Source organism: Anas acuta, chromosome 5, assembly GCF_963932015.1.
Source record: "Anas acuta chromosome 5, bAnaAcu1.1, whole genome shotgun sequence".
Taxonomy (NCBI): domain Eukaryota; kingdom Metazoa; phylum Chordata; class Aves; order Anseriformes; family Anatidae; genus Anas; species Anas acuta.
In genome coordinates, this window is record NC_088983.1 from 35,738,575 (window position 1) to 35,760,359 (window position 21,785).

The 21,785-nt window shown below is 44.1% G+C and overlaps 1 protein-coding gene across 7 annotated transcripts in view; it reads right to left on the bottom strand.

Annotated features, from left to right (window-relative positions):
* RGS6 (regulator of G protein signaling 6) overlaps nt 1-17,388 on the bottom strand; it is a 280,872-nt gene extending 263,484 nt beyond the window's left edge. For 4 of the 7 annotated variants that reach the window (XM_068684076.1, XM_068684074.1, XM_068684075.1 and 1 more), the window contains exons 1-5: nt 17,251-17,388; nt 12,400-12,497; nt 11,215-11,416; nt 6,236-6,399; nt 1,165-1,367 (exon numbers count right to left, since the gene is read on the bottom strand). In XM_068684076.1, the coding sequence (XP_068540177.1) occupies nt 1,165-1,367; nt 6,236-6,323 (291 nt within the window). In that variant the 5' untranslated portion in view covers nt 6,324-6,399; nt 11,215-11,416; nt 12,400-12,497; nt 17,251-17,388. Of the gene's footprint in view, nt 1-1,164; nt 1,368-1,572; nt 1,769-6,235; nt 6,400-11,214; nt 11,417-12,399; nt 12,498-17,250 lie in introns of those variants that run through there. The other 3 variants (XM_068684073.1, XM_068684078.1, XM_068684077.1) reach the window with 3 other exon arrangements.
* Nucleotides 17,389-21,785: the final 4,397 nt, after the last annotated feature.

The window sequence follows — 21,785 nt, forward strand, 5'->3', positions numbered from 1 at the left end:
TGCTTAGAGAAGACATGCTTTTTCCTCTTACCCTCTGGTGTCATTTTGGTTAAAACAGATGTCTGCACTACCTGCATCACAGGAAGCTTTGGAGAGAAACGAAGGCAGGCAGCATCAACAGTGACTACACACAGCTTCATATTGGGCCAGGTAGTAAAGGGAAACTAGAAAACTTCATCAGCTAGGTTGAACAGCAACCTTTAAACATCTATTGCTTATAAACCTCAGCGTGACGTGTAGCAAGTAACTATTTCTGATTACCACTACACTTTAAGAGGAAAAAAAAAAAGCGCTATTTAAAAAGTTCACCACAGTTGTAGCCAGTTAGGAAGGAAATTGGAATGCTTGCCTGACTGCTTTATTAGTCGTGTTGCTAGAAAAAAGAACAGCGCATCTAAAAATAATGACGGTATTGGCCGGGTCTAAACAGTTTCTTCAGCATCTCACATACACATTCAAGCAGTAAGTACTATTATTCTGTGCTTATAACCCCATGCCTCCAAGTCCACAACTACAATTCAACATCTGACCTCTCCTTTAAGCAGATTTACAAGGCAGTATAGTGGAAGCGTTCACAATCAGCTGGCGAGGAAGCGTTATGAATCATAACTCCACAGCAAACAATTGCTAGCTCTTCTGAGCTGCAAGACTAGGACAAACCTGGCATTCAAAGAAAAAAAAAAAAAAGAAAAAAAAAGGAAAGAAAGAAAGAAATAGATGAAGGAAAATATGCACAGCCTTCTGCATCTATGTAAAACCAAATCAACCTCGGAGATCATTTAAGATGGTATCAAACGCCTTCCATCCCCAAAGCTCTGAACTACAGTTAACCTCTTCTGCTATTTCTTCAGCGAGCAACTACAAATAACACCGTGCCTTCACCAGGCGCTTTTCACACTCGCAGCTCTCCCAGCACTTCCCACAGAAGCGCACAAACACAGCCCGAGCGCGGCGTTCCCCGGGGTGGGGAGCCACCGATGCACGGGGCGGGATGCCAGCGCGAAGGTGAGTTTTGGCAGCGTGGTGTCGTTTACCGAAGGCGGATTTTTCCTCCTCTCCCATCCCTACGCGGTGGCACTTCCCAAAACAGAAACCAGCCGAGAGCCACCGTAACCCTTCAGTGTCACGGGGGCAGGACGGTGGCAGCCCCTCGCAGTGACTTACCAGGCCGTCCTGGCCCCGGCGAGGGCTGTGTCCAGCGGGGGCGAGCAGCGGGGTCCGTCGGGCGCCGCTTGTGTCGGTGCAGGTGCCGTGATCTGGAGGAAAATCCGCGTTTCCCTTGGAGAAACACTCGCGGCTCGCCGCCGGTCCTGTGCCCGGTGAATGCCCGCGGAGACGCTCCGGGTGCGGGGGGCTCCGGGCTCTGCCTGCCGGGGGAGGGAGCCGTCACCGCCGAGCGTCGCGCTTCCAAGTTCCCCCCGCGGGGCACCGGCCCCTTCCCCGGCCCTACCGGGGCTCCCCCCCTTTATCCCAGCGGGGCCCCAGCCCGCAGAGGGCCCCGCGAGCAGCGCCCGAGCCCCCCGGGGGGCAGAGGGGACCCGCCCGCCCCCTGCCCGCGGCCGCCCCCATTACCCTGGCAACCGAGGCACCCGCGGGGCTCTCCCACCTCGCCTCGCCGCTCTGCTCAGCGCCCCTCAGGCCGCGGCGAGGAGGAGGAGGAGGAGGAGGAGAGGCAGGAGGCAGGCAGCGGCCGCACCGCGCCTCCCGCCGGCAGCCCGAGCCCGGCGGGGCGGGACGGGGGCGGACCCGGCCCCAGCCCCGGTGCCGGTGCCCCCCCCGCAGCCGCTCCCGGTACCTGGGGGCGGCCGAGGGGCTCCGGACCCTCCCCGAGGAACTCGGCGCCCTCGGGCCGCCTGCAGGTGCCCAAACCCGCGGTGAGATTCAGTCCCTGCCTCCTGCTCGGTCCCTGCCTTCAGCGAGGTCTTCGCTCCGGGTTGCGAGCCTCGCCTCCCTCTTCCTTTTCACTGATTTTTGTTCTCCTGCTGTTTTCAGCGGCCGTGCAGAGTGTGAGCCTGCGTTCTGCCTGTCCCGCGCTCTTACTTCTTTCTGTGTTTATTACTGCACCACCAAACCCTTATCAGTCACAACGCCTTCAACAAAATCACTCAGAGATGCACAGCTCTTATAAGCAGATCCGTCACATGGGCAAAAGCCTTTGCTGTTGGCTAGAATGAGTTTCCAGACATTAATTAGCTGTGCAAAGTAGCTTGCACGCTTCTTAGGGATGTGCTCCACCAGCTTCTCCAGCAGATAGGATAAGATTTTTATTCCTATCCTTTTCCTGCAGAAATAACTCACCCTGAAAAGACCCCAATGTCTGTGAGAAGCCCACGGACAGATGCTGGGAAGCATCTCTACCCAGAGCACTTACCAACATCTCTACCCTGTCTTAAAAGCCCCTGCCTAGTGTCCATGTTTCTCCCCTTTCCTAAGATCCTGAGGAGTTACTTCAGTTGGATGTTATCAAAACCAGGCTTATATGCGATGGGCCTGCTGGTTGGCACCAAAAGCAGGGATGTCCCAGGATGTTGTGGCTGCGGCGTGCCTTGCACACTGACTCTCTGGCAATGGTATCTGGAACAGTTGCAATTATTCAAGTGAGAAATTCTGAAGAAAAAAAAAAAGAAGTCCATACCCTTTTATACAGTTATCCATCTTCTGCTGATGACTGCAGCAGTAGAAAAGTTCCCATGCACCTGTTCATGCTCTCCTGAAGATTTTTCATCCAGATTGCAGTAAAGGGGTCATTTTACCCCAGCTTCGGAAGGTGCAAGTTTCCAGCACTGTGTGCAGTGGCTGTGACACCAGGGCAATACCCACTGGTGCTTAAAAGACCGGTGCCAGCTGTCCTGCTCGCTGTCGTGCCTGCGGTGCTCTGAGGCTGGGTCAGTGCTTTCCCTTCACAGGGCTGTTGATCCAATAACTACACATTACCCTGTGGCACTTCCTTCAAAAATATTCAACATTAATTACAAGAAAAAATGGAGCTGCTGCCTCAGGTGTCGGTGCCGAGACTTGTCTAAGCTGGGGCTGTTCCCCATGGACGCAGTGAGGTGGTGTAAGTGCCCCTCTGTAGCCGAGTGCATGAAAAAGGCAAAGAGGTTTTCAGAGTTGCTCCAGGTAGGTTCTATTTTTCATAAAATGTTTAATTTAACAGTGACCTAGTTTTGCAACAGCTTTCAGTGCCTTGGCTTTTCTTATCTCCTGTGTCTTAGCCTACATCATTAGAACAACAGAGCAATAGGTTTTACAGACATTCCTACAGCAAACTAAATAAGACCTTAGCTCATGCATTAATTCTTCTTCTCTCCTATTTTGTTTCTTAGAACCGCTATAGCATAATTTCTTTGTAGCTTTAAGGAGGTTTTAGCATATCTTTTATGTTACATACTGTAGATTTTTTTTTAAAGCGTCAGTTCAAAGCCCTTTGCTTATTTCATGGTACAGTTTCAGGTATCAGACCGTAGCAGCAGTCTTGATTTCCTCGGCTTTTTACAGAAGAATCCTTTGTTTTGTAAACTTTCAATTAACTTTTTCAAATTGGTGGCTAGATTGACTAGCAAGTTTGAAGGTTTACAAGCAGAACAGATTCATCCTAGCATTCAGTAGGAGCAAGTTATGGGGTACTGTTAATTTTGCCCACCTTACTTCCCCTCTGTGGAGTTCCAGAAGGAGAAAACCACTCTGCATCTTGTCGTTGTAACCAGTAAGCTGCAGACCAAGTGATGTTCACTCTTCTTTTGCTTTGCATTACTTCCAGTAGGTATTCTCAGCTACAGTTTCATGGTACTCCTCTGCAGTTCTTAGCTCGTCTTTATAGAGCAAGACTTCAAAAACTTCTAATGCTCTACTCTGTGCACTAAGTTCTGTACGGATTCAGCAGAAAAAGGCAGCAGTTGGAAAAATGGTTGATTTCAGCCATTCCACCCCAAACCAACTGAGGTCTGCAGAAAGCTGGCTCTTCCTTTCACCTCCATCAGAAGGACTCTTGGGAACTTTTATCAGCAGACAGTCAAATACTTGGGCCTTGCTCCACCGAGTCCTTCCTGTACATACCCTTCCCTAGAGGGAAAGCCAGTTAGGAGATGCTGCCCCATCTGCCAGACTTTTACGAGTGCAGAAGCTTTCTCTCCAAGGAGAACTCTCCCACAGGGATCTCTGCCCACAAGAGGTTTGCTTTGATCCACGTTAACATATTTTGCAGAAATTGAACTTGTCAGGCTGAAGAAGGCAGGTAGCATGTACTGACAGTTTCTGAGCCACGAGTTAAACAGAATGAGCCAAATGTATACCTCTATATCTACAAGGATTGTGAGAGCTATAAGAACAAAACTGACATAATAGGAAACATCCAGAGCTCCGCAGGGCCAGCATGCACCACCCTTGTTGAGCTCCACTGAATTTCTGTCTTTATGCAACAGGATTGCAGCTGTCTTCGCAACTGAAATTTTGGGTGATCTTTGACAAACTTCTCATTGACCTCTCATCATTAGGAAAAACAAATAAATGGAAAAAAAGAAAAAACGACCAGTGGTGAATTTCAGGCATGGGAGAACTTGTCCCTTCAGCCTGGAGAAATCACCAAACCAAAAATACTGAGAAGAAATTCTTTGTATAAAGTTTAAAATACCAGAACGCCATTAGTAATGGATCCTCTGTTCATTTTTATCAATAAAAAAATACTGTGGAAAAGAAATCTGCATTCTTTGCAAATACACCAGGGACAGTTTAGAAGACCTTATTTGCTGGATGTTTTAAACAGAATTTTGTGTAAGAAGCTTTGTCTCATACTGTCTGGGAACAGTTTGGGGACTGGAATCCCAAATAGGACCAAGAGCAATGCAGCTAATCAGAAGGGAAACGATACCATTTCCTGAACACTCTAGTCCTTGCTCAAGCATAACAGAGGTGTCCTTTTCTCTCCTGTCTTGAAGATCGCGCATCTGAACAAATCAGAGCACTAGCCAAGTGAGATCAGCAGTCTCCTGCTTTCCTGTGCTAACAGCATGTCTTTAGAGTGGATTTTTGTTTTTTCTATCTTTAACAGCAAGGACTCTGCTAAAATCTCTCCGCCACTTCTTTCTAATCACCAGGAGATCAGTTCCTTGATGGCTATCAGTGTTTCTTCTTTTCTGTCCTTTAGTCAGGATCTTGCCATCAATCTCATCAGAACTTGCCAGGTTTTCCAGGACCAGGTAGATTCTCCACTTTTGCCACATTCAATGTCAAAGTATTATGAAAGCTCTCTGCGCTAAATGGCAGGAATGGGTGAATTCGCATTGAATTCAGGCTCTATCCAGTCAGTCTGTTCCTACTGGACTGGAAAAGGTGCATAAGGAATACTCGCCTTGAGTAGATTACAAAATCCTTGGCTATTTTCTTCTGCAACACTGCAGAAGATTCCTGTGGACTTTTTCTGTTTGAAATAGGTTTTATCATGATTAATTACATAAGCTGTGATGGGAGCTGGTGTGCAGTGGGAATGAGGAGCCTGAAGTGTGGAGGAAGGCATGAAATGTGTTTATAAAAACCTTGAAACTAGCAAGATGCAGTATGTGCCTTCCATAGCCCTGATCATGCTGTTTGTATGCTATAGCCCTCTCATCACTGTTTATCTGCATCTTATTAAACTGTACATTTGTCACAGCAGAAACAATATAATCTCCTGCTTTTGAAAAGCATTTAACATATGGAAGAAATTGCAAACACCACCATAAAACATATTTCTTTTCTGTGCTTGGATGATTTATAGTACCCACTAACACAGCTCCAGCATCAAAATGCATGTCCTTGTATGTCTGTATCTATCTATACATGTTCACCTTGTGTACACGCAAGTATTTCTATACAAAAAAATCTAACCTATAATAGTTATAAAAACTTTACAGGCTGTTGATGGTTTATCTAAACCTTATGGTGCCATTTCTCCCCCTTTGGCTAATTTATGTAGCTGAACACCACAGTGAATTTTTTGGTTTGGGCAGTGGAGTTTAACACTTGACATTGCTTTTGGTGTATATTTATTTACTTACTTTGTTTCTGTTTACTTGTTTTTCTGTTAACAGCAGTGAAGTCTGAGCAAAGATTTCTACAATTTGAATCAGAATAGTACCTAAAAATCACTTTCAAGCTCAAGTGAATATTAATAGATGATTTTTCAATTATTGCTGAGAAAGTACCACACATGGGAGAAGATATGGCTGAAGTTACCTTTAGCTTTGCAAATCCCTCTTACCTACAAAGCCAGGCATCCAGATGTCTCGAGCAGTTGTACAAATCTCAGTGGTGTGAAAAATGAGATGGATCCTGGGCTCAGGTCTCATCTTCCACCTCTGCAGCCAGAAGAGCTTCACCAGAAACTCTTGATGACACACTCCTTAATTCGATAAGCCTGCTAACCTATGGTAATAGAGACCGATAGAGCCCATTTAAATTAGAAACATTCCAAACTCCTCTGCTCTGTTAAACAAGAACATGAGAATAACATACTTGTGGAAAGCTCAATAAATAATATATAAGACCAGTTTTACAAAAACATGGGTTTCATTTTTTTCTCTCATCCAAGAAACTGCTTCAAATCTGCATCACTGTTATCAACACCACAAATCTTTAAATACACTTCATTATCAGGATCTCAAAGGGCATTATAAACACTGATGAAACAGTAAGCCCTCACTTGCAGGTGAATAACTACAGTGGGCATGGTTAAAGTTCCACCATTAGTTGAAGGTCTGTTTTCTTTTGATGTACTGCACCCTGTGTTCAGATTGTTGATACTTTTATCAAACTATGGCCTCTTGGCTGAAATGTTTCATTTTATGGATCAACACAAAGCTGGCTTCTAATTTTTCATCTTTTCTTTTTTTAAAGTTTCAGCAAAAATTGTTTAACTCCCTCCAGCGAGATCTGGAGGGGAAGGGAAAAAAAAAAAAAAAGACTTTTTCCCATGTTAAATATATTCTTGTAACTGAATATTCCCATGTTTTGAGGCTACCATTAAAAATGTATCAAGGAGATGGGCCTGGGTGACAAGGATGTGTCGTTCTGTGAAAATCTGCTCAAATTTTGACAAGTTACAAATTCTGAAATTTTCAACTTGCTCTTGCTTACATTCTTAGCAACTGAAGGCTAAATTCCCCAGAAGCTGACTGCAGTGATGCATATTCAGATTAGTATAGTTAATTTTAACTAAACATGTAAATTACTCAGTGGGTTGTTTTTTGTTTTTCTTTCTTTCTTTCTTTCTGCTTCTTATCAAATTGTAGCACAGAAGGGGACTGAAAATCCCTCAGCCTGTCCCACTGCCTAAGGTAGGATCAGCAGTGCCTAAGTTACTACTGACACGTCCTTGAAGGCATTCAGTGCCAGAGATACCAAAGACACTCCAGGAAACTTATTCTTGTGTTTAGGGAAATGCTATCTGCGTTCATCCTGATATTGAAGATGAATCTCTGTTGTTAAAATTGGAACCCATTATTTCTTGTCCTTCATCATGGATATAGACAGATTATCCCTGTTCTCTTTGGAACAAACTGTCACTTTTTTTTTTTTTTTTTTTAAGACTTTTGTCCATTTTTCAGCATCAGGCTAGACAGCATTGGTTCTTTTTCCTTACAGTCTATGTTTTTTTCATGCCACCCAATCCTGATTAGTCCATCCTGTGGACACTTGGTCCATCCTGTGGAATTTGCACTTGCACAGGCAGCGCAGGATGGTGTTCCTTTCTTTTGCACTAGCCCAGCATTATTGACTCCTGTTCTATTTGTGGTCTACAATGCCTGCTAAATCTTTAACCACAGGATCGCTTTGAAGATGGTTCTTTGCTGTCCTGCATTTCTGTAGCTCCTCATTACTGTCTAAAGGTAGCTCTTCCTATATTGAATGCTTCCCACATTTTCCAGATCATATCTGCAATTTATCATGATCACTGAATTTTGATCCTGGCTTCTAACATACTTGCAGTCTCTTGCTGCTTGAAATTATCTGCAAATTTAATAACAATTCTCTGTGTGTCATCATCCAGCTCATTAATGAATTTAATGAATACTGCCAGACCTAGAGCAATCCTCTGTGGAACTTATGCAACTCATCCTTACATTTTGACAATGAAATATCTGTTTGAGTAAGGTCTGTTAATGGATTTTGGTATGGGCATTTATAAGTTAACTAGCTTCTGCAAGCTAGTTGTTTAAAACTCTTTCTTTCTGTTTTCTTGTTGTCATTTGCCAGGAAATTCTTTTACTAAAATATTGATGGGACTCAGACTTCAAAAGAGACTGAGCAGCAGCGATGCAAATTCTATATTTCATTGAAATATTTAATTGTGGGAAATGTCTTGAGGTGCACTTTTATTAGCATTCCCAAGAGGTAGCCACTCTTAAGATACTGCCTGTCTTACTTTTTCCTTCCTTCTTAAAAGGCTTCTCAGATTTTTGCTCAGCAGCTAATGGCAATAACACAGAGGAAAGCATAAATATTGAAACACTAAGAAAGTCCTCAACACCCCATAGGACCACCTCAGTCTGAGTAAAATTTTTACTTTTGCGGTGGCTTAGAGAACTTATGCTGGAGTATTTTCTTCCTCTGAACCCCATATTGTGCAAAGGAACAGTACCCTCCATGACAGTTAGAACATATTTAGAAAAGGCCCACAGATCAGCTCATGTGGCTGTGAGCTATAATCTACCCACACATGCTACAAAAACAGAGCTCTTTTTGATCTGCTATAATCAGGTGGTCCTCCTCGTCCTTTCAGAACACAAAGGAAATTTTCTCTTTCTGAGATGCTCAACTACTCACTTGTTCAAATAATCAGGAAAAAACAGAAGTAATTATGGTGTCTTTTCCTTTCTAATGCACTAAGTCTTTCTTGCTTCTGCCTGTCTGATACGTGGACTTTCCAAACTGAGTAGCTTTAAATGTATTTCAGAGCAACTAACTTTGGAGAGCTAGCCTAGATGAGAACTCAAAAGTCACCTTGAAATGACAGCCACATTTCTGTTCATTATTAGATTTCATACTTTTGTTTTGCTTCACAGCTCTGAAAGCTCTCAACGAAGATGAAACTGTTACCATCTGTGTCCACATCTGCAAGGAGCTGCATGTTCACCTGCTGCAGTCCCCACGGACGTGGCCTCCAGGACAACCAGCCCAGCCCACCAGTCCTCTGGGGCTGAAGCACCATGTCAGGATCCAACTGATCTAACAGGTACCTGCTACCAAAATGCTCTCTCCTCACTCGGGTCCTGGACACACACTCCCCACATGTCCATCAACTGGATCTAGTGGCCATGGGGCCACAAAAGAGGACGGTTTGGCAGGTCTGATGGAAAACAAAGCCAACAAATGAAGACTACTCTGCAGCTAGAAGAGGGGGGCGAGACTGCATGTTTCAAAGGCTACTTGATTTTAGCTCATTTTAGAAGCAATGCAATGCGTTACCTCTGCCTGCTCTCTGCATATTTATCTCCTTCCTACCTTCTAGCCTCCATACATAAGCCCCTGCCCACATGTTTCTAGAAGTCTGTTTTCAATTATTTAAAGCAGTTTTTGTTTTTAACCTACAGCTTTTAATCCTGCACTTGATGACAAAACCCAGCCTTAGCTCTTCCCTAAGAGTCATCTTTTTAAAAGCAGCTGCACTCGTTCAGTCTTTGCTACACCAGTTTGTATGTTAATCTTTCAGTCAATTTCACAGTAATTTAGATTATCAGAAATTAATTCCCAACAAAGCTAAAAATACTCTGCTTGTTCTCCTTGAAGGACAGCTTTGTCTGATGGGGATGGTACGCTGAGCAAGTAGCAGGAATGCTCTCCTACACTACGTGGCCATTTCACCTTATAAACTCTGACTGCCAAGTGGTTAGGTCCTCCCCTAAAACAACATCCCAGACTTCCTTTGTAGCCACTGTGATGTCATTAATTCACCTATTTTAGATACAGATTTGATGGTGGAATGTATTGCTCTCTGGAGATGACATCTTCTCTTCCTCCTCTTGGGGAGGGCTGGGACAACCAGCTCAGACCAGCTGCTAAAGGGTGGATGCTGGGGAGAAGAGGCTCAGCTAAGAGACTTCAGTCAGCAGGGATTTGTTTCTGCACAAACCATTAGCCTTCGGGGTTGTTTCCTAAACCTGAGGAGGAACTAAGAGAAAAAGACCAGGCTGGACCACAGCACATTTAATTCTTGGGGCTTAATGCTTCTTTTTCACAATTAATGACCTATCCTGTTACACATTTTTAAAGGAATGTTGCAAAAATGACAAAGGCAAATGCGAAAGAAAAATGCAAAAATAACCTAATATTGCAACAGCCTTACACGTCATGTATGAGGTCTCAGAAAACCCAAGGGACCCAGCTTTGCTGTCACCATTAAAATGAGATCCTGAGACCAGTGGCTCAATGCATAACAGTTTTCATACACAACAACGCAAACTACTATTCCAGGAGAAAATAGGACCTTCTTCAAAGATACTTTTTACACACAACTTCAGCTGCAGGGACAGCAGGCTTAATCCAGCAGTATTATCAAGCAATTTTTCTCTATGACTGACCCTGCACATCCACAATTTCAGTGCCTGTACACTGCATTGCTGGCCACAAAAGCTAGACTGCCAAGAAAAATCCTGAAAAGGAAACTGATAAAATCAAAGACAAAATGAAAGATGAAAACAGATGTAACACCAATAAAAGACCCAATTTTATCTTCCTGTCCTCTTCGTTTGCTGCCTTAGGACACCCTATCATGGTCAAGATACAATCCTCATTTTCCCCTGATTGTGTTAAAGCTGTCCCAGCATTTTTTCCCAGTACAGGGCTACAAGGCTGGATAAGCAACTGTGTGCTACTCAAGTTCCATATACAGGTATTCAAGTTTTAGTGTAAGAAGAAAATTTTGGCAAAAGTTGAACAGACTGCCTTTGCATGGGGTTTCAAATAGCTGGAAATTATCTGTTTTTCATATAGCAGCTAGATGCATCTCCACACTTGTAAGCATTTTGGTCTTAGGCAGATTAAGGTTCTCAGGGAAAAAATACCATTTAGAGCTGCAGAGGCCATGGGAATGTCCTGCGGTCTTAAACTGCCCGTTGTCAATGCCACAACTTTATTTACACAGAGAACACTTCCACAGCAGCTGCTGAAAAATACCCAGAGCCAGCAAAAAAGAATGGAGAGCAAAATCTTTTCAGAAGTGTTGTGCCATCTGGTCCTTACCGTGCATGTAAATATTGTCCTTTTGTAAAAAGTCCCCAGCACATTGCAGGTTTTACTCAGTCTCTTCACAATGTTCTTCTTTCAGTGCTTCTGCCTTAAATTTGAGCGGGTACTGCAGATTCAGAGAATATACATATGTTGCCTATCAGCTCCTTGTTTTTTGTCCAACTTCATTATTTAGAAGAAAATTGCAACATCTCCACTGTAAGAAACATATTTCCTTGCTTAAACCTGTGCTTTCACAGGCCTGGAACATTGCATGGAGGCTGCTGTTTGCTGCAATTAACAGTCTCAGGAAATTAAAGGCCACGACTAATGCTGTGTTCCAGCAGGATTCTGATTCCTCATTCTCCTTTTCTTTGGGAAGCAAATGCAATGCCATTTGCAATATTTTTTTCCTACCTTCTATTTTTGAAAAACAGGTAGTTCTGTACTGTGCTTGATTAATTTTCCTAGTTGAAACTCAAGTCTCCAGGGCAGCATTCACTCATTTACTCTCTACCAGAATGATAACGTCTGTTTTTCCTCAGATGTTACTCTGTCCGTGTGTCCCCTCTCCACTGCTCCCCACCACCATGGGACAGCTCTGCCCCTTGGTACCCGTATAAAAGCATAGCCTCCTGTTTCTCTTTGCCTACCCAGCATGTCAGGACTTCGGGCAGACCACAGGAGAGTGGCCTGGCCCAGCCCTTCACTTTTGTGCATTACAGGCCACAATGAACATGGAAAAGTTAAAACAAAAGGGGATCCCTGAACTTGTGTTGTTTTCTGTCTATAAGCAGTACCCATTTTTTCAATCAGTTCTCATATTCTCATGCTTCCCATGTCTGTGACATACATTCGCTAAGTCATTTCTTTCATAGTATCAACGTGGAATTGTTCATTTCTCTGGAAAAAAAAGTAATGGGAAGACTGGCATCATGTTTACTGCTAACTCTGCTAGCGCTGGAGCAAGAGAACAGCATGTGTCTCGAGCCTGGCACCAGACACTTTGGCATTGTCAATTTCTCTACTGTCCAGAAGTTACGATAGTGTTGTGAAACACAGATTTGGGTCTAGCTCTACAGAATCGGTATTCTTAATTCAAAATACATGGTTCTTGTAGGAGCTACAGCTCATAAATACAGAATATGTGAAAACAGTTCATAAATACAGAAGTAGTATTCCCCCCCACCAAATCCCTACCATTTGTCTGCGATGTTCAGCTGGACACAACAATCCTTGTTATTCCTCTTCCCATCACTGCTATCATTTCCACTGGACTCAGTGAACATCAAATGCCACTAACATGCATAAGGGAGAGAGAAATAGAGGGTGAGAAGCTCTCGTTAAGCATTTACATTATCAGAAATAGACTGACCAGGGCTAGGGACTGGTACGACAGCAATCTGCTCAAAAGATGAACAGTTCTTGCTCCACATCACTGAGCAGGCTGCGTCCTGAGACATGCTCTCTCTCTCTCACAGGAACACAAGTCCTGCATACCTGGCACAGTGACCTGGTCTGCCCCAAGCAGTGAAGATGATGCACTGAGCCTTACCTGCAATTTGGACAAATTTGGTAACAGTCCCTGAAGTCTTTGGTGGTCTGACTGCATAGCTACACACAGGGAGAAGACCCAGCATGGGCATTTCCAGAATACACACAGATAAATCTAAAACTCTTGTCTTCCCAGAATATAAACTAAACCCTCACAGTCTACCCTTTTTTAGGGTATAAGCAAGTCAATATATCATCTCTTACTACCAACCCTTCCTCTCCCCTTGCTTTTGACAGAAAAATATCTGGATTGTAATTTGAGATGACATTGTTACAAATGAGGGTTATAAGGGAGTTCAGCCAAAGAAAATCCCAAAGACTACTTTCCAGTAATAAGCACAGAAAAAAAGGAGTAGCAAAATCCTCATATAATCCTTTTCTCATCTTCTCCCCTTCCATATACCTAAAATGTGTACTTATCCATTGCTAAAACCAGAGGGGGATGGAGAGCAGCTCCCCCATGATGCAGGAATGCTCTTTCTGAATCACAGCACAACACAGTAAAGGTACCTGAAATTCTCTAGGATACAAACGTGGACTTTGGGTACCTCCATTTTTTTTCAACTCAAAGATGCTTCTCATCCAAATAGGAACCAGGCAGGGACCTGCACAGCCAGGATGTAGCTTCTCTTACCAATTTCTTAAAAAAGAATTCTCTGCTGAGATGTGCTGCTTTTGAATGCTGTATGGGCCTTGGGCTCTGGTGGAACACCTCAAGGTGATAAAATGCTGTAGATGAAGATCCTCTCCTGGAAACCTGCAAGCTTAGCATCTTTGTAAAGGGGAGTACAACCACGAGCAGCATCCACTGCGTCGATCTTCCTCTCCTTTCTCTGTCTGGATGGAGCGGCTCACTGAGGCACACTCTAAAGCAAGAAATTAATAATTTAAAATACCCCAAACCTCCTGTGTTGTCACAGCTAGGACAGAATCAGGACCTCCAGCATGCCAAATTCTTGGCAATATGAGGATAACAGGAGAAGGAAATATCCTTCAGCAGCCATATCACCTACCAAGCTGTTTAATGCCACTTTCAAAGACTTTCAAGGAGGTGGAAGTCCTAATACAACCCTCTTGTCACAGCACTGTTTGTGGTCATGCAGTCATTTAACTACCTTAAGGAAAAAAAATGGGTTTGGTCTTGAATCAATGCCACAAACCTCCTGAAGAACATCTCATGACAAGAATTTCCATAGCTTAGGATACAAATATCAATTTTTATTTTTGTTAAATTCATTTTCCTCCATTTTCTTCCAGTACTTCCATGCTACATGGAAAGCTTGCACAGGACCCAAAAATACTTTCTCTTTATTACTCAGCATTGTGTAAGCCATATACCCTGTAACTTGTCTTCTCAGTCCAATATGCAGGCTTCACCTTTTCCATCTGTTCCGATACAGAAATTTTGTCATTCTCCACAGCACGGTATAACCTGTTTCAAGGCCTATTTGTTCTCTGTTTGCATGGATTCTTTCTGAGGGGCAGCTGGAACTGAAGGCTGTATCCTGGAAGATGACGTCTGTTTCTGGCGGCAGCTGTATTTGATCTCCCAGGAGCAGTGGCTGTATATTTTCTGCTATTCCTATTCCAAAATTCTTCCAGAATATGACTTTTCTCTCTGGTTCCTAGCTCCTGTCTTCTTAGCCCCATCAGGAGTTTTCCCTGCCAGGTATGGGGGAGCCTGGGACCAGCTAATATGGGGGCACAGGAAAAAGGGGACTTCAGAACTAGGAATGGTAGTGCCACATCACCACCTCGCTGTGCTGCAGCTCCCCCAGTGATGCCACAGCCCTGGGACACTGTCCAAAACAGCACTTACCTTGCAGAGACTGAAAAATCCCACACATTTCCTGGCCTAATGGGGAACATCAACAACCACCAAAAAAGCAACGTGCGTGTTTGTGGCTGGTGTTAATGAGCTTACGCCCACTACAGAAACCAAATCTGTGTAGCCCAAGTACTGCAAAGCAGAGCGTGGGTCACATAACCACGGGATGTTAGGGATTGGAAGGGACCTTGAAAGATCATCTAGACCATCTAGTCCAATCCCCCTGCTAGAGCAGGATCTTCTCATGTAAAGGGGGAGATTTTCTCTTAATCACTGGTGGTCACTCCATTAGCTGTTTTGGGGGTAGGGGAATGAAACCACTAATAGAAAAGCTAAAATTAACTATTCCTGAGACTAATTTCTTGCTTTGTATCACAACAGGAAAGAAGTCTTCTATCCTTGGTATGATTATGTAAGCATTCCAGTTTGTAACATCACAGAAGCGTGTTGTAGGATGAAGCCTTAGCATACCACGCTGTGATAGACTTATGGGTAAATAATTTTTTAAAAGAACTTTCCGCATTTTGCTTCCGTAATGAACAGGAATATTTCTGCAATACTTCAGTGGCTGAGCAGAAAAAAAATCCATCCCTCCTTTTCTCTCAAGGTCCTCCCAATCCCCCTGCCAAAAAGGGTAAATATAAAGCTATCAGAAATAATGATCCATTTTCTAACACGCTTATTACTTACAGGGACAGGCTGAGTTATCTTTCCTTTGGATTTATTTGTAGATTAAATAAACATAAACTCTATTAGATTTTATAATGAGTTAAACCTGTGAGCATCTTGCTTGTCATTCCACCAGAGGAGCTAAACCACTGGAAAACAAAGGTGTTGTTCTACTCATCCTATGACAACATATTGTAAAAGAGAGCTCCAGAGAAAGCAGTAGGACAAAAATCAGCACAATCCTTTCCCAACATTCAGGTTTCTTACAGGAGCTTGCAAAAGCTGCCTCATCTTGCTCCCACCCATCAGAAAGGCTAGGCATCTGCCACCCATCTTGTTGTTGCTCTGTACTCAGTACTGCTTTGACACTTTGCAAAACTTGGAGCTGAAAGGAAGTAAAAGCGTTTTTTTTTTTTGTTTTTTTTGTTTTTTTTCTTGCTAAAGGAGACACATCAACATTATGTTGTCGTAGTAAACTAACAATGAGAAATGGCTATGGCTTCACCCCCACCAGAAATCAGCCTCACAGCCTGAAGAGGGAGGGCATCAGCTGAGAGGCCACAGTGGCACTCGGCTGTAGGAGTGTGTGACAGCTGGGCGAGGAGGCAAGAGCTGCTGACAGTCCTGATTGCATCACCCTGCCCAAATACAAGGCTCATTGAATCCAACAGGAAATAACCGCAGCTTTTTAATTTACTCAATACAAATGCATCAGAGGAGGGACTCGGGGATCAGTTTGTTTGATTTTTCGCTCAGCTGTCAAGGAATTCAAGTGCAGACAATTGTTACGGTTGGTAGCTACTAATTTCGATTTGTCCAAAGACATAAAAATCTGTGCTCCAAGGAAGCATCTTTGCCCTTGGCTGTCACTTGTGGTCAGGGCTGTGGCAGCGAAGCCTCAGCTCACGCTTCCAGGAAAAAGCTCTGGAAAGATCTGAGTGAAACACAAATGCTAGCTTAACCTCTCTTTTAAACAGAGCACGTGTCCTCAGGTGGACAGGTCGGCACCAGGCCAGATATATCATGAAAAGAAAACAGAAATTGGAATATGAGGGACCCACCCCATATGTGTGGGAAGGTAAGGAAGAAAGTCCTGTATTTTCTCCTAAAATGGTTTTAATAGCTGAAGTCCTTCAGAATGTAATTAATTTGCTCTCGTAAGTGGATATATAAACATTAGTCAATTCCTCTGGAAGACTATTAACTTGACTTTTTTGCCTCTGTGCATTGTAACCAATTATGAACCCAAGATCTGCAGGTGTTAGATTCACCTAGAAACTCTAAAGTTGCCAATAGGTCAATTGTTATTTTATAAAAACAATAAAAACGGACACATTAATTCAGGCAGAATAAGAAACGATCCAATTCTTTGCTGAAGTATTCAAAGAAGAGATGACTGAGTCACTCTTTTTTTCAGTACTTTTCACCCCACTTAGTCTGACTTGATACATTCACTTTATTCCATGGAAGATCCCTGTGACTCCAAGGAGCAGATGGATTGTGCTTTTAACTGCACACTTCAGACTTTATAGATGGCCTAAAGTGCTGGCTCCATGTATGGGGCTCCTGTTATCTCCAGGAATACCAGCTATTAATAGCGACAATTCAAGCAATGGATCACAGAAAACGTCTAGGAAAAAAATCACTAAATCCTGGACTGTCAGTCCTGAATGATGGAAATGTGCAGAGAAAAGCGGCCCTGGAGCTTTTTATTTTTTATTTTTTTAACTGAAATTAGAAAGTTGTTAGAAAACGTTCTGTCTCTGCTAATATCTGCTTCCCTGTTAAGATTTCCTGGTGACATGATGGTAGTATCATTACAGGCCAGATCCACTGTTTCCATATACTAGATTTGCAATGAGTTGATCTATGTCTGATTCTAGTTTGGGATCACATTTCATGTTCTGATTAACTTCAAATATAAGTAATATTACATAAGTTTTGTTTTAGAGGTACATATGACTGTTCAGTGCTTGTTGAAAAGGGTCTTGATTGCTTACCAAGGTGTCTTCTTTGCTTTTTCCCACAGTATATGTTGACAGTTCAGCACTGCTGTTTCCGGTTGTTTTGACTGTGGTGAACCATAAGGAGTTCTGGATGATTTCGAGTCTTCTATTCTTGGTAACAATGAACAGAGGTCCCTCCACACACTGCAAGACATGGATGTACAGGGATTAGTTTGGAGAGTTTCAACAGATTTTTAGGTAAGTTTGTGCCATGAACCTGACTCAGTTTCATTACACATTTCTCTGCAGGTTTCCTTCTGCATTTCATTTTCACAGGTCACTCATAACAGCCACTTGAACGCAAATCATGAAGAAAGAAGATGCCTATAGACGAAGCACATCCATTCCAAAAATCCATCTGCCTCACAGTACAGGAGATCAAAAAATCAGCTACACTAGTGATGGGACAAAACAGGACCAGAATACCCAGGACTGCAAGGGGCCACTTTTAAAAGGCCACTATAGAAGTGATATGTGATGTTTCAAGAGCAGCATACCCCAGAGATGCCATGTCCCATTTCTGTGGTAGCAGATTTTTCCCCTCTGCAATATTCCAGTCCCTTGCACCCAAGCTGTTTGTCTTCACCTCTCAGCCCTGTGAGCAGAAGGAGATGAGGGGAAGGTTCCCTCATTCCTGCCCCACCGTTACTGTCTCTGCAGGGAGGAGAAGCTTTCCATCACTGAGCACCCAGAGGCTTTGCAGGGCTCTTTATAGCCCCCTCTGCATCCCACGGCTCACGGCACACATATGGCAGGAGAGAGGGTGGCAGGGCCTGTGGGGGCCCAGCTTCAGGTGCTGCCAGCTGAGGGCAGCAGACAGACCAGGCACCTTCCCTAGGGACTGGGAGTGTCCCCAAGGGTGTCCCTGCATCTGAGCACTGCACTGGTCCCCACCCTCTGCATCAAACTGGTGCTGCTTTATCAACAAGTGAGGGCAACCCAGCAGTTACGCCTCTGGAGTCCTGTGTGTTCTCAAACACAACTGTCTAATTCTTTACACTGCAATAAAAAGCTGAACTCCTTTCCCTACAAAAACCAGGCCAGAGAGTGGGAAGTGGGGGCTTGGAAAGAGAAAGAGAGTGGGCGAGAGATTAAACAGCCTCTGGTATTCAATGCCTGTGGATGACAGTTTCAAAAATATTTCTAGGGATATACTTGGCAGGCACTTGCCTGCAATTTCCTTCTAGATACATATAAACAGCAGAAGCACACAAACGGCCTCTTACTCAAAGAGATATAATTATCTTAATTGTTGTACACGTACAAAGACGGTTTAATAACTGCCTAGGGCACCTCTCCTGCTAGTGCCCCTTCCTCTTCCCCACACACCACGCGATCTGTCCTCGCCACACAAAAAGGCCAGGCTAGAGCCCAGGCCTCTGGCACAAGAAGCTGAAGAGGTTTGTGTTTCCCCAGTCCTGTCACAGCACCTGCAGCCCTCAGTTTCAGACATAGTCTTGGAATCCCAGGAGATGTAGGGGCTGAGTTCCCAGTGCTATTTAAAGAGTTGTGAGTGCCTGTTTACTCCAAGATCCTCTGAAAATCCTGCAGTCACAGACCCACAAAAAATATTAACCAAGTGACAATTTCCTCTAATGTGCAGAGGCAATTCCCCAGGGGAAAAACACTAGGTTACAAAGAGAGCATAGACAGATGAAGGGGAGACTGGGAAGCAGAAAAATAAAGTGAGAGGAAAGGCTTGAAAGAACAAAAACAGGGAGACAAGGGAGAGTACAGGGAACAATAAGCATACAAGCTGGAAAGGACTTTCATTGTCTTGCTGTTGCTTTCTGCTTGGCTTTGATACTTCTTTCTCTGTTTTTATTTTGGTTTGTTTTTCTTTCCCTGAAAATCAATGAAACATTTTTATTTTGAGGGAGAAGGAACGGAGAGGTCTGAGGCAAAACGACTTCTTCCAGCTCTGTGGGAACTGTACACTGCCAACCCCTCCTGCTGCACTGGATTTGACATCAAGCTCGGGAGGGTGGCAGGGAGCAAGAGTGAGAGGAGGGTAGGGAAGAAGGAATAGCAAAGGAAGGAAAGAACAAGGTGCACAGGCCTTGGAAGGAGGTCCTTGCATGGGAGAAGGTAATCAAGCAGATGAAAAGTGCAGAGGAAGAGACTTGTTGGCCTGGCCATGCAGCAGCAGCTCCAGGCTGGCTGAGGAAGCGCTTCAGCTACGTAGAGCAGACCTCCAGCACTGGCCGAGCTGCTGCTGCTGCTTCCTGATGGCAACTTTATCTGGGGATAAAGAACAAAGGCAGGAGAGAAGGGGAAGGAAGGAAGCAGGGAGCTGCCTCCTGCCACCTTCTAATATCAAATGGCTGCAGGACATCAGCCTGAGAACCCTTTGAAGTGTGAGTCTTGTAAACTACTAATGTGCTTTTTTTTTTATTTTTTAAATTTAAAACAAACAAAAAAATAAATCAAACTAATGTCAGCATTGGGAATGTGAGGCCATAATCCCTGAGTAGTAGCCAAGCCCTTCTGAGTCCAGCAGAAGAATACCCATGGCTTCCCACCTCTGGGAAGAGGTGGAAAGGAGAATAGCTTTGCCCTTTGTGACTTTTTTCCCAATCCCAAGGCTTTGCTATGGTTTGCAAGCCTTGCCAATCACCTGTAATGCAAGCAACTGCATCACCTCTATAGCCCAGGCGCACAGAACAGGGAGGCTAGTGAAAACAAGAGCCAGCCCCAGAACGAACTCCTTGGAGTACAGGCATGTTTCAGCAGGGCAGGGATTTCCCACAGGAATGATAGGTGTACGTTACTAATGTGGGTATTGGTTTAACTTTTTGAATTAACCTGCCATACTACTGCCATGCAAATAAATGCCATATGTTTGTACACAGGCGGAACTCAATCATAAGCTCATAATGCAAATAAAATCATAATGCAAATGGCTGTCACACAGTAAGCCCCTGGATATACGTGCAAAAAGTACCATTGCAATTAGAATGTGAGATACTAATTCAGAAAGTAGACTGATAATGAGTAATTTGTTCACTGAATTAACTAACCTGCTAGCTACACGAACAAATGGTAATTACAGGTATCATGAAACGGAGTCACACTGCGTAGCTGCACTATAATTATATTTGCTGTATTAAAGTGTGACCCTGGTATTACAAAGAGAAATGAGATGAAAAGCAGGAGAAAAATCCCAGCTCAGGATCCAGGCAGGTGGAACAAAGCCACAATGGTGCATAGAAAGCTACTTATACTGACTTCATAGCTCCCTGCCAAGGATACACATCTCCGGAGTGACAGAGCAATCACACAGATTTGTACTGGTATTGCACACACACACTGCTCCGGCTTAGCAGCAACCCTGGAATCACTGCTTTGTGCCATTACCAGTGACAGGCAAACTCCCTAACAGGAGTAAACTGTCAGTTGTACAAATTCCATATTTTCCCTGCAGTATATTTGGTCCTGGCAGTCTTGTTGTTGAATGCACATACATCAGGCTGGTGCCAATGCACTCTCCTCCTCCTGGTCCATTCTGCCTAAAGCTAAAGAGTTGGAAGCAAGAGGAGAGATTGTTTTTGCTGGGTTTATGGTTGCTGTGTTTTTATATATTGCTTTTCAAGTTGCAAAGCTTGCTGATTAGTTCTGCGACCTTTCCAGTGCCCAGTCAGCTCAGAAGAGGCATGGGAAACACTCTGAGGAAAAGAGCTGGGAGGAAAGAAGGCATGGGAAAGTAGCCGGAGGAAAAAAAAAAAAAAAAAGAAGAAAAAAAAAAGAGAGAGAGAGAAGGAAATGAAGGGGATCGGTTCAGAAGAGCAAAGAATATGTCACAATAGTACTTACGGATGCCCCCTCTGACAAATACATATCTCCAGTCGCAGGCCTGACACGTTTTGTCTTCATTCTCAAACCTGCAAGGAAGAAGACCTGGTTGAACTTGTGTAACACTGCCATCCAGTGCTGCGAGCGTGCCCCAGGCTGCAGCCGCACCTCTGCACCCTGACCCGTCCCATCCCAGGGCAAGGCCACCGCCCCAGCAGGGCCCAGTTGTCACCATCCTCAGAGCCATGTCCCTTGCTGTGGTCCCCTGCCCACAGACACGCTGGCAGGGCTCCAGCCTGTGGGAGGAGTGGGGTCAGGAGTGCTCAGCCATCCTCCATCACTGGGACACCTGGAGCATAGTAGATCACATCATTGAACCCTCCTGAGCTACCTTCCCTCTCCTCTAACAACTTAGGAGTTTTCTTTAAAATGAAGGTTATAAAAACAGCTCTGTTAGATCAGGTTAAAAGGCTAGAGATTTTAGACTTACTGATTGCATTGGCTGGAGCAGTCAGAAAGGGCAGTTTGTCACCATCATCTCCTTTGCCACAAGGTCACCCACAGGAATAAGTGAACCCTTCCACATATTTCCCCCCTATTCTCCAGATCTTTAACAGTCCAAGGAAGAAGACTTCTTCTATGCTAAATACACTGACAAGTAGTTGCATGCCCTTGGGCTTGAGAACCAATTTAGGGTTTGCTGGTGTCCTCCTTTCTGGAAGGGGAACACTGGTGCT